General features: G+C 40.9%; 1 protein-coding gene across 1 annotated transcript in view; it reads left to right on the top strand.

Moving 5' to 3' along the window:
• The window catches only part of ZPLD1 (zona pellucida like domain containing 1), a 35,666-nt gene extending 22,410 nt beyond the window's left edge, over positions 1–13,256 (top strand). The window contains exons 6-11 of the mRNA XM_081859777.1: positions 2,213–2,310; positions 4,293–4,373; positions 5,844–6,015; positions 7,820–7,928; positions 9,409–9,438; positions 10,268–13,256. Coding sequence (XP_081715903.1) covers positions 2,213–2,310; positions 4,293–4,373; positions 5,844–6,015; positions 7,820–7,928; positions 9,409–9,438; positions 10,268–10,446 — 669 coding nt within the window. The 3' untranslated portion in view covers positions 10,447–13,256. The remainder of the gene's footprint in view (positions 1–2,212; positions 2,311–4,292; positions 4,374–5,843; positions 6,016–7,819; positions 7,929–9,408; positions 9,439–10,267) is intronic.
• Positions 13,257–13,584: the final 328 nt, after the last annotated feature.

Below are 13,584 nucleotides of genomic sequence, written 5' to 3' on the forward strand. Positions count from 1 at the left end.
GTGATCAAAATCTGAATTACACATACAGAAAATAAAGCAAAGGCAGAAAAACTCTACTAGGAGGAAATAATAAGGTGATATTTTGGCCCTTGGAGGCAGAAGGAAACTGCAGGCAGTGCAATTAAGGTTCACATCACAGATTTGACTAAAGGGCTATATTCAATTTCTAGTAGAGTACAAAGGACGCCATGCAAAACCAAGACCTCATTGTTGCCTTAGCTTAGGCCATGACTGAGGAACTTGTGTCTGACCCTATAGATGCTGTTAGACTCCAACGCCCTTCAGCCTCAGTCAGATGGCTGATGACAAGGGATGATGGGAACAGGAGCCCAAAGCATCTGAAGGACCACCATTGGTGTCTAGGACTGCAATCTTGAGTTGCAATTCTAGGCACATTAACAAAGAGACTCAGTGAGACCTGTTCTCAGGTACTTGTGCATAGGATTGCAGTGATAGTTCCATTGGATTCAGGTAGGTAGCTGTGTTGGTCTGACACAGTTGAAATAAATTAAAAAACTAAAAAATTGTCCAGTAGCACCTTAGAGACCAACTAAGTTTGTTCTGGGTATCAGCTTTTGTGTGCATGCACATTGGAGTCGTTTGTGAGTGGGCTTGTTTTCCAACCAACTTGATTTCTTAAGGTACACAAACTGTGACTGTTAGTGATGTTGGGTGGGGATTGATGGGAGTTGACTTCCAGCAACATCTGGAAGGTTACAGGCTGCCCACCATCGCTATGCCCCTTTACTTGGTAGTATATATCTCTGGACTTAGCAGTTATTACTTCTGTGTATAGTGTTTCACTATAAGTTTAATAACTGTGTGCTTATGAATGGGATTGTGGTATCTAATTATCTTAGGCTTCCTCTTGAATCCTAACTAATGGCAATGGCAGTGGGTTCTGGGGAAATTATTTTGGATAGCTGCAAAAGAGGGGATAATAGGATTAAATTTACTACTACCAGCTGAAAGATTGTAGCGTCATCATTCTAATATTAAGTAGAACTCTTTGGCAGATTTTATTTTTTACAAAATGCTGCTAAATTGGATAGAGGGATTATTTCCATGTTAATGTGTTCCACCACTTGGTTTATAGATTCTATATGACACATTTAATGATTTTGTTTTTCTATTCACATATCATGGCTAGTATTTGATTTAGTTTCTTTGCAAATTGTCTGGCACGGCTTGCTGTTGCCACATATCTTTCCACTAGATATGATCTCGATATATACTGACATCCTTTGCCTCCTGTAATCTACAGCATTATTAAACACAGTTCACTCTAAGTGCATTTGGTCATGTTGAATTATGTCTGAGTGCTGATCCACTTTTATGTGGTTCTCGATACATAAAGTGAAGCAATGAAAGGTGAAGCCATTCTCATGCACAAGTCCCACTCATTATTTAAATGATCCCAAGGAAGGAGATCGTTTCTGATGTATCAGGGCTAAACTAAGCAATCAGTGGCAAAACTAAGCTAAGCAATCAGTTAGCAAATCTAGGTTTCCTAAACTAAGCAATCAGTTAGCAAATCTAGGTTTCCACTTCTCTACTGCAAAGAGGGCAGAAGAGCTGTGGGAAGACAGGGTTGTTCAGCTTTTTCCTGCCTACTGTTTCACTCTGTTGCCCAGTACACCTCCTTGAGACACATTGTTTCCAGATCTGTGTTTCCTTTCTCAAGTGGGGAAAAGAAAGGAAAAGTAGAGAAAAAAGTTTTGGGGAGGAAAGTGATAGAAGGGAAGGATGGATTAAGTACTCTTCACCCTATTCCTGTGACTGTAACCTGTTTTAACTGATCTTAATTCCAAATCTTAAACTGTTGTAACCTGCCCTAGGGCCCGCTGGTAAAGAATAGGAAGTAAATTTACTACTACTGGTGCTACTCCTTCTGTTACAACTGTCTTCCTGCTAATTGGTCCCTTTTTCGTGACTATGGAAGTGAGAAGTGATAGCCTGGGTTACCAGACCTGTGTTTGCTACCAATATCCAATAACGCAATGAGGATTTAAGGATATCTGCCTGGAAGCAATGCTTTCAAAGAGGATTGCAAACTGTTCCATTGTTACCTGATCCTTTCAGTGAGAAATGTTCTACACACATACCTGAGACTAAATCTTGAGTTTGGTAGCCTCACCAGCTGACTGCAATCACTTCTATGTTATATAGGGTCATATTGTTGGTGTGTGATTAGAACTGTTTGCTTTTCCAGGACTCCACCTACAGAGAGCAGCTGATTATCCCCAGTACAGGGTTACCATTGAAAACAAAAGTTTTTGCAGCTGTAAGAGCAACAAACCTCGATGGCAGGTATGGTAAATGATATATTTCTCCCGCTCCCACCCCCCACAACAAAATCTGTGGTCCTAGAAACACAAGCTCCTTGGCAGAAGTAACTCTTCATGTGGGGTGAAGCCAATGCATCAGCTTCCTGGCAGGTGAGTCACTGTTGCTTAGGAGAGGTAAATGGTTTAAAAAAAGATAAAGGACCCTTAGACGGTTAAGTCCAGTCAAAGGCGACTATGGGGTATGGCGCTCATCTCGCTTTTCAGGCTGAGGGACCTGGCGTTTGTCCTCAGATAGCTTTCCAGGTCATGTGCCCAGCATGACTAAACAACTTTTGGCACATGGAAGACCATGATGGAAGCCAGAGCGCACGGAAACACCATTTATTTTCTGGCCGCAGTGGTACCTATTTATTTACTTGCACTGGTGTGCGTTTGAACTGCTAGGTTGCCAGAAGCTGGGACAGAACAACAGGAGCTCACCCTGTCACGGGAATTCGAACCACCGACCTTCTGATCAGAAGCTCAAGAGGCTCAGTGGTTTAGACCACAGTGCCACCCGGCCCCTTACACCTTTACCTTAGGAGAGGTAAAGCAGTGGAGAGGGTGCTGCAGTGCAAAAGCACTCCTGGTAGTGTGCTTGTACCGAGCCAGCCTCCTTGCCACCTCACTCTCTTCCTCCTCTCCCACAAAACAAGCAACAGGAAGCTACTTCTGGGAAGCTAGCCTAGCAGCTCTGTCCTAGCTTGCAAGCTGCTTCTGCTCCCTGGGATACAAGGAGGCATGGATATATGGTGCTGTCTTACATCTCTAGACCATCTCTAGACCATCTCTCTTGGTGTTGTCTTTTCTATCTGGCAGCAGAACCCCAGGGTTTCAGATACAGATGGACTTATCTGTCCATTTTGGTTCCTCTCATTTTCTCATTTTTCCAATCTTAAATTCATCTCTCCTCATTTTCACAGAAATTTGTTGTTTTTTAAAAAATCACCATGATAATCCACCATGATAATCCGTAATCTGGTTTGATTTCCCACTCCTCCACATGAAGCTGCATGGAGACCTTGGGCTAGTCACACTTCTCTGAAGTCTCTCAGCCCCACTCACCTCAAAGAGTGTTTGTTGTGGGGGAGGAAGGGAAAGGAGAATGTTAGCCGCTTTGAGACTCCTTCAGGTAGTGATAAAGTGGATATCAAATCCAAACTCTTCTTCGTCTTCCTAAAAATGCATTTTTTTTTGCAGTTTTAACAAATAAATACATTCTGCAAACAATTTCTCCAAATATAATGCCTAGAGAGTAACAACAGCAGCAGCAGCAGCAGCAACAACAACAATTTATGTATAGCCTGCCCATCTGGCTGGGTTTTGCCAGCCTCTCTGGGCAGCTCCCAATAGAATATTTAAAACATGATAAAACATCCAACATTAAAAACTTCCCTAAACAGGGTTGCCTTCAGATGTCTTCTAAAAGTCAGATAGTTGTTTATTTCTTTGACATCTGATGGGAGGGCGTTCCACAGGGCGGGTCCCACGACTGAGAATGCCCTCTGCCTTGTTCCCTGCAGGTAGGGCTTGCTGAATGTTCCAGCTAAGTTGCAGAATCTCAGTGGTAGTTACACTCAGTAAAAAGTTATTTTATCTTTCCTTGAGCACAAGATATAGCAGCCTCAAATTATAAAAGAGGCAAATGTGGTTTCTGGCTAAATGATCTCATGAAGTCTGAAGTAGCCAATGAAATGATAGCAAATCAGTACCACTTCATAACTTCATGACTTTAATAGCTGCACCAATTCCTAGGTGAGCCTATAGCTTCACATTAGCTATATTGTACTCATTGTTCAGTGATTTGTTGCAGTTAAGGCACCAGGGTATTGCTCATCTTTTGAATCATAATGGAAGATGGTGCCACATTATCAGCCAGCACTTTCAATGCATGTATATATATATATATATGTATATGCTGAATCTCAAGAAATGCTTAGCGGTTAATTATCTTTCATTGCACAGATGGAATGTTTTGATGGACTACTGCTATACTACTCCATCTGGAAATCCAAATGATGATCTGCGATATGATCTCTTCTTTAGGTAGATTTTCTTCTTCCAAATATAGTGTTTCTCTACCACACTACACTGTTAAAAAAGATTAATATAAAATGTATTAATTATTTTCAAAGTTTGTTTTTATATATAAAACATGTATAATGTTACTGTAGTGGTGAAATAAATATTGGCTCACGTCACAAGAAACCCTATAAGAAGAACTGAAACCTAAGAAATAAGTGCATAAATATTCATGTAAATAATGACTATCATTAGCAGGTATCAACTGAGTCTATTCTACCCTACATGCTTGTTTCAATATATGCACACTAAATATATATCCCTAAGTTTGTTTATAGGAGACTACACAAATGATCAAACTACCCTGGCAGGGCACTCTGGAGTAGTTTGGTGATCAGTCGTGTGATACTGTTGACCAAGCTACAGTAGGGTGCCTCATATGTCATCAGTGATATATATATCACGTATATATGATGTGATAGTTTTAAAAAGCATTTACTATAATGGCGATCCACCTAGCCTGGCAGTGAATGATATTTAACTCACATTCATATGTTGGGCTGTTCTATCCAATTCTGTGGAACTATAGAGGAATATAGCACAAGTTTGGCCCTCATTTCCACACTACAGTCATACCTCTGTTTACCCTCTGGTTACATAAACTTTGGGATGTGCATGCGGCAAACCCAGAAGTATTTTATCGGGTTTCGCCACACGCACATGAGCAGAAGCGGTCCTCAGGTTGCGGAAACCTGGGGATCTGATCAGACCTCCAGAATGGATCCCGTCCACAAATGGAGGTACCACTGTATTTGCAAACAGTTTTTTCCTGGAAGCAAATAACAATGAAATGTGCGCTAAGCTTACACTATACTCCACTAATGTTCCAGAAGTGGCTTTTATGTTGTGTGAAAGCTCAAATATAATGCAGAACTTAACAGTTAGGGACAAGACATGAAAATGGAATAAACTGCCATGGGAATGCAGCCTGGCAGTCTAACTTCTGCACCATGCTTTGCATGTAAACAGATCAGTAGGAGCTAATGATAAGATGAGGATGAGTAATTGAACAGATCTTCTTTCGAGCTAAGTATGAGGGACAGTACAAAAGCGAATGGACTAACATGACAAGGATAAAGCATGTGTCAACTGTACATTACAATCAAGAAATGGGCTGCAAATGTAATTTAAAAATTACGGTATTCAAAAGTTGAGCCAATGTATTTAATTTATGTTTAGTTCATTAATATTTTTCTTCCATCACAAAGCTCTAGGAGTTGTACATGGGTTCCAGGTGATCTATGCAAGCACTGGCCAGAACCAGACCTGTTCTGGAGGCTGCACATCATGGGCCCTTAGACCCATGAAACCAAAGGTTTCTAACACCATTTCCCCACCATCTAGTAGTAGTCAGGATGCTTTAGTGTTTTTCTTTGAGACTCTAACCTCCTGGGAACCAGAAAACATCACTCCCGTTTCATTCTTTTCCTCCAGCTGTGACAAGGACCCTCAGACAACTATCATTGAAAATGGCAGGAGTCAAATGGGCCGGTTTTCTTTCGAGGTGTTCCGCTTCGTGAAGCACAAGAACCAGAAAATGTCCACAGTTTTTCTCCATTGTGTGACAAAGCTGTGCAGAGCTGATGATTGCCCCTTTCTTGCTCCTGTAGGTTTTGGAGTCTTTTGGTAATGCTGCAATTGGAACAAAACTTGGAATGTTTTGCACAGTGTATAGACAAGTGATTAAAACAAAACGAGCCATTGACTGTCATCCATAACATATTTAAGCAATTGGCTCTTAGAGATGTGTTTTAAATATGGAGGCTGGGATATAATCAGCTCAAGCAGTAGTTAACTTACCATGCTATGGCAGTCCCTTCACTGCCAATGTATGGCAGAAAGGGCAGATTTGTTATGAATGATCAGGTTCACATTGTCAAGCAATCATGTAACAGCTGAAATTATAATGCAGGGAATATGTAGAGGGAATCATAGTAAAGGACAAGTTCACTTTCCCACCAAGCTTGTAATGAGCAGAGCTTTTATCTAGAACAAGATCTACTGATGAGGGGGATGCAGAAATTACATACAAGAACCTGATGAATAACACCAAATGTCATACCCATTTATTTTACTTATTTCATTGTATTTATTTCCTGCCACCCCCCACCAAACCGACGTCCCCCCCTCCACATTTAAGAGGCTCAAGGTCACCCAGTGAGCTTCATGGCTGAGTGGGGATTCAAATCTTGGCCTCCCAGATCTTAGTCTGACACTCTAACCATTACAACACACTGAGTTTATCCAGAGATCAGTAAGTGGAACTGCTTGATTGATTCCCATTTGTCCCCTGTGCTATTCTGACACCCTATGAAAACCTCCTGTGGTTTGGGGAACAGAAAAGCATTGAAGCTGGCACAGGAGTCCTCAGGGAGAACAGGTTCAAAGCACCTGTGTTTGCAGAAGGGCAATGCTGGGGCCAAGCCATAGTACAGTGGTGCCCCGCAAGACGAATGCCTCGCAAGACGAAAAACCCACTAGACGAAAGGGTTTTCCGTTTTTCGAGGCGCTTCACAAGGCGAATTTCTCTATGGGTTTGCTTCGCAAGACGAAAATGTCTTGCGAGTCTTGCGATTTTTTCGCTTCCCCCCCTTTTTCTAAGCCGCTAATAGCCGCTTAGCCACTTTGCCGCTTTGCCGCTAATAGCCGCTAAGCCGCTAATAGCGCTAATCTGCTAAGCCGCTAATAGGGTTGCTTCGCAAGACGAAAAAACCGCAAGACGAAGAGACTCGCGGAACGGATTCTTTTCGTCTTGCGAGGCACCACTGTATTCTAGATATTATATTTCCACTGTTGGAGATGGTAACTTTTTGCATACCAGATGCTGGAACCCACAGGAAGGGTGAGTGCTATTGTGCTTAGGTTCTGCTTCTGGGCTTCCTGTAAGCCGCTGTGAGAGCAGGACATCCATCTAGATGGGTCATTGGCCTGATCTATGTTCTCAAAACTAGTCCTGAATATATAAGGAAACAAAGAGGCATGGACAAGACTGCACTCTCTTTCAGGAGTTGTAACAAAAGATTGCACACAACAAAGTTAATAAGTACATAGTTTCTTTTCCAATACAGTCGTACCTTGGATCCCGAAAGCCTTGCAACTCGAACGTTTTGGCTCCCGAACGCCACAAACCTGGAAGTGAGTCTTCCGGTTTGCAAACGTTCTTTGGAACTTGAATGTCCAACGGGGCTTCTGCGGCTTCTGATTGGCTGCAGGAGCTTCCTGCAGCCAATCAGAAGCCGTGCTTTGGTTTCTGAACATTTTGGAAGTCGAAACGACTTCTGGAACAGACTCCGTTCGACTTCCAAGGTACAACTGTACAATCAAAAAGAGCTTGTTTTTAAAATGTTTGATACAGAAGGAATGTTCTTCTCTGTCCACTGAAATCATGATTGTTTTCATTGCCCCTCCAGATCTGCAGTAACAGGAAAAAAAGAGATGCAGCAAAGAAAACCACTTGGAGCCCTCAGAGTACTTCTGGAAGTGCTGTAATCTCTGCTGGCCCCATCATTACTAGAACTGGTAGGCGTGATCATATCATTGCATGATTTCAAAAACAACCATTTTCCTGTTTAAGGATAATTTTCCGTGAGTGACATCTAATTAAGTCCTACTCATAATTTTGGTCCTGCTACTTAATCTTGACAGTTTTCCTAGTTCTGCTCAAAATGCAAAGAATTCTTGTTTATTTGTATGCATCATTATACATATAATATTGCACACTTGAAGTAACTAGCATGTATGCAGATGCTTGCAACAATGCATATAACTGCATAAAAATATGTGGGTATTCATTAGGGCTGCCCAAGCCATTCAGTGCCTCTGATTCAGAGCCACCCCCAATAAGGTCAGCTTGCTCTGGATCAACTGCCCTATCCTGGATCCAGTGCCAAATTAGTTTTGGATCCAAATTAGTTTAATTAGTTTTTAAAAACCCAACTAATTAAACCGACCAAGAGGGTCTGTTTTGCAGGACGCTCCTTCCTAAGTGGCTTCTCTATGGGGAAGGCATATTTGTGAGCACCCTGCGCCATGCAGGATTGATGCCTCTGCTCAACAGCTGTTGCATGGAGGCACCGATCCTATATGGTGCTACTTCACAAGCAGCTTTCCTGCAGGGCTTTTCTGCACCCCACAACATCATTGTCTCTGCTCAGCATCGATCCTGTGGGGTGGGGTGTTAAGCAGGAAGCAGAATCAGTTGGTATTGGGCTTCTACCTTCACCTGGGAATATGCAGCCAGCAGTCACATAGACTTCTGCCTTTCTTGTGGGTTTTCCTGCCCAATGCCTGCACCTCCTTTCTGCCTGATGTCCCGATCCCTGACAGCCCCAGATTCCTCAGAGCCATCCAACCCAACCTGTGGCTATTTCATCCCCACTTGACTGATCTTGCCCTGGATCCCTTCATATGGGCTCAATTTGGCTTGGGCCTCAGCCAAATCTGGTGTACAGCCCAAGTATTCATGCCCTTATGAAATTATGCTGCAGAAATAGAGTACAGCATGAGCCTGACTCTTTTACATGTATTACGGGTATGATATCTATAATTTTGCAATATAAATTTACATATAATTAGTCCTTTAAAAAACAACAACTGTTCATGAGTGGCTCAGACATAGCAGGCACTCAGTGCAAGAGGCTGTCTGATGCAAGCAAAGTTTGTTTGAGTTATAACTGTCAAATTCTGTTTATATGTTTGGAACACATGTACCCTCCACCCCAAATGTGAACAACTGTTTATAATCTCTTAGCACTCCTTAAAGTATGCAGCACAGCACTGATTATAAGTCCTAGTAAATTCAATGGGACTTCCAGGTAAATATACACACCTGTCTTATAACAAATGATCTAAGATTAATCTGAACAAACAAATTGATGGTGACAAACTAATAATCTCAAAAAAGTTGTTTGAAGTATCCTAGATTATGTATGAGCAGAAAGATGCTGTTCAAATAATATCCTTAAATTTACAACGTATCTATTTTTATATTTTTGTACAGATGAGACCCCAACTAATAATTCACAGCTTGGTAAGTTGTACCAATATGAGCAAACAATAATAATAATTATTATTATTATTATTATTATTATTATTATTTTATTTTAAATGAGTATTTTAATGTTACACTAATAATAATATATATATATATATATTATTTATAACCCACCCTTCCTGGTTCAGAAAACCGGGCTCAGGGCAGCTAACAACAAACTTAAAACACTTAATTGTAATACAGTGGTACCTCGGGTTACATACACTTCAGCTTACATATGCTTCAGGTTACAGACTCCGCTAACCCAGAAATAGTACCTTGAGTTAAGAACTTTGCTTCAGGATGAGAACAGAAATCGTGCTCCGGCAGCGCGGCAGCAGCAGGAGGCCCCATTAGCTAAAGTAGTGCTTCAGGTTAAGAACAGTTTCAGGTTAAGAATGGACCTCCGGAACGAATTAAGTACTTAACCCGAGGTACCACTGTATACACTATACCATAAAGCACATTCAAACAATGTTATTTCACTCAAAGAATTCTGGGCAATGTAGTTTACCCCTTCATATTTAAATTCCCAGCAACCCTTAAGAAACTACAGTGTCCAGAATTCTTTGGGGGAGCAATGTGTTTTGAATGTGCTTTAAAGTTATAGTGTGTATGCAAGCTGCAGCCCCATTCACACTTTCCTAGGTGTAAGCCCCATTGAAATAGTGGAGCTTACTTTTGAGCGGATATGTGGACTCACACTTATCTCTCACACTGGAATCAATGGGACTTAAGTGTGAATAAATGGGAATTTAAGTATCTTTGGTTGGATCATTTTCAGTGCCTGTAAACACCTCCCTTTTCATTTCTTACTCCTTTGTAGGTAGTCCAAATGGATCTGCTTTCCAGCTGAATTCAGTCACCAGTGCTTTGATTTCAGGAGTAGTAATTTTAGGAATTATGAGCACAATTTTTTTCATATTTTCCCTCACCCTCCTCCACAGAAAGTGGTCCAGCAGTAGCCTAGTTTTGAATGGTGTACGAAACCCAGTTTTCAACTAGAAGGAACAAATCATTTGGATTTTCTCTGTGGGATTGCCATGAAATGTGTTCCCTTTTAAGCGTCACCAAGGCGGCATTCTGCTGCTTTCAAGTTCCAGCTATTCTTACTTATAGCCTTATAAATGCTATTGTATAGATAATAAGCAGTAAAGGTAATGATTGTTCTTTTTTCCATTCGTGTATGCGCGTGACAAAGCTATTTGACATTTTGCCAATGGGATTATTGATAATCCAAACGTTTTTAAACCTCCAAGTGGGATCGTAAAGTTTAAAAATTGCTCAAGGCAGAAACCTTTCCCAAATGCATTCAAATTATACAAACATGAGCGCTATGAAACATGCATAGTTAATGAGCTCCTTTGAAAAGGACAACCTTTATTTTTTCTCTCTTCAGTTTTTCTACATTATACGTTTTATGCCAAACTTTTCTGTACAAAATCTGGCACTTGAAATATAGTTTTCATTACCGACTGGGCTACAAAAAGGAGTTACAAACCATTTAAAATAGTAAGTAGTTAAATTGCTTTGAAAACGCGACCAAGTGCTGCAGTGGGGTGAATTCTGCTCTGTTTCAGGGTACCATCCCATTGAACAAAGAAATGGCCACAATGGGCACATGGTTAACTTGTGTTTAATTATATTTTGCCTATGCAAAAATGTTTTATATCACAAATTTACGACTGAATTGAAACTGCTAATTGTTTTGTGGGATGTTTTTGGCAGTGTTGAAAAGCACCCTACTGATTTGGTGTTTTGTTCCCTGGAGTTGGGGTTTTCAATTGCTTTGAAAACGTTCATCTATTTATTTCCATTACACTCTGTTGATCTCTCTTTGCATTGAATTTGTTTACCTTTAATGATGTCATCTCATAGCCAACTCCATCTCATGGTGGCTACATCCCATCATGATGTCATCATGTTCATTAGTGGCTACCATCACCTTTGCAAATTATCCAGGATGCATTGCCCTCACTCTGAATTGATACTGTTGGCCCTCAGTGACATCAGCAACAAGCCAGATCTGATTGGACTCTATAGAGTCATAGCATCATCATGTTCACCACATGACAACTGATTGTTGGAATCACCTAATCCAAGAGGGAGAAAGTAGCAGTAACAAGAGGAAAATAATGATACTGAAGCAGCAGCAGTGATTTAGTGAAACAATGACACTGTGCTGAAAATACACTTGCAATGAAAGCATTGCTCAATAAATATTTCTGTCCCCTGCATATTTTTCACATGGAAACCTAAATCGCAGAATAATCATTGCATTTCTATGCAAACTCAAATTCTTGTTTCAAAATGTTTTTGATTTTTCATTGTTTATTAATCCAGTCCTAGTGTGAATACTGGATCAGAATTCAATTCTGGTCCACAAAAGATGTAAACATCTCTAGAAAAGGTGTTTCTAACTCTTAAAATAATTTTAAAAATCAGTCATAGGAACCCTAAGGAAAAAAAACACTACATGCCTTTAAAAATGATGACGAGGATAATAATAATTAAAAGAATGCTTTAGACTGGAAGGTACCCAGTTATTCAATGCTTAACGGACCTTATCTAGATTCAGTAAATAGTTTGTTTTGTTTTTTTCTTCTTAATTCTAATTCTCTGTCTGGGATGAAGAGGACCTTCTGTCTAGGACTTCAGTAACCTCTTTTAGGAATGGAATATACAGGAAGGGTTGTCCTGAACTTACGACCACTAAAGGAAAAGAAAGCAAATAATACCCAGTGTCTTCAAAAGTTTTTGAGACTTCAGGGACAGTTCCATTCTGATCCTAACTATGATTATATAAAAGTAATTTTACATTTTGTATGCATGGAAAACACAAGAGGCTGCAATCCTAACTGTACTTAGGAAAAAGTACATTTTGGATTGCCGTCTCTGCATGATCTTTACTGCACAATTTCTCTGTATACAAGATCATTTTTTTACGGTCTGTAGAGGATTTGTTCCTTAGGAAAAGTGGAACAAATCCATAGAGTCTAGAAACTGTGAACTTTGAAGTCTGTTTATTGCCTTGGGAAAATGACCTATTTAGCTAGCCTGAATGACTCATTAATGCCTCTTTCTTGAAGATCCCAGAACTCCACAGTGAATGCAGACATTCAAATGGTCTTTCACAGAAGGACTAGTATATTTATGATAGTGGTGACAGTTTAGGGTAGCCTTCCGCAATGGGGGACACACACACACACATTCTATTTTCCTCTTACAACTCCCATCACCCCTGCCCTGACCATTGATCATGCTGGCATAAAGCATCTAGAGAACCCAGGCTGGTCTAGGGCTATTTGTGTCTTCATTAAGTGGCACCCTACTGCATCCTTAAAATTACCACTGAAAAAAGTGGTTCAGGTGGCAATTGGGCTTCTGCTAGCTCCCCAGTTAGATCATCTGTTTCCTTCTACACCTGCTGCAGAAATCAGAACTCTGGATATGATGCACGTCAGGTGAGAAGGGAACCAGAGATAAAGACAAAGCTCATTTGTCTCATCTCTTGAGTTAGAGGCAGCTGTCAGCAGGGCCAGATCCAGGTATGAGTGGTCTCTTGACAATAGGCAACCTGTGGGCCACTTCCTATATTGGTGCCCTTCCAGCTGTGGTAGGTGTCTATGAGCCACCATTTTACATTTTCCACAATGCCCCAGAGAACCTGATGCAGCATTGATGTGGGCAGTTTGGGAAATTTAAGGTAGTAGTTCATTGTGCTGAGGGCCCAGGGCAGGTGCCAGTACCAGTAGGCCTTTCCATTACCAACAGCTGTGTGAGATGTCAGGTCCTGACACCAGGCCTGGATATCAAGCTACTTGTGGGCGACTTGTTACCTTTAACTGTATGAAGTGGATTCTGCCTCAGGTCAACCATTTGAAGGATTCCTTTCTCTTTTCATTTCCTCTCAGCAACATTATATAATTGTCCTTGAGATAACTACTGCTTAGGAAAGGAAGCCTTTTAAAGAAGAACAGGCTATGCATCCTATCAACATACATTGTCTCCTCACACCTCTAGCTCATCTAGTAAACTTCGGATGAGCGGAACCCAAGTGACTTTGTTTCTATAACCAGGTATTTAGAGTAGCACCTTAGATATTTCTGTGCAGCTCACCAAAATATGTAAGGGGTACTGATC

This window comes from Podarcis erhardii (assembly GCF_964252035.2).
Source record: "Podarcis erhardii genome assembly, chromosome: 4".
In the NCBI taxonomy this organism is placed as follows: Eukaryota; Metazoa; Chordata; class Lepidosauria; order Squamata; family Lacertidae; genus Podarcis; species Podarcis erhardii.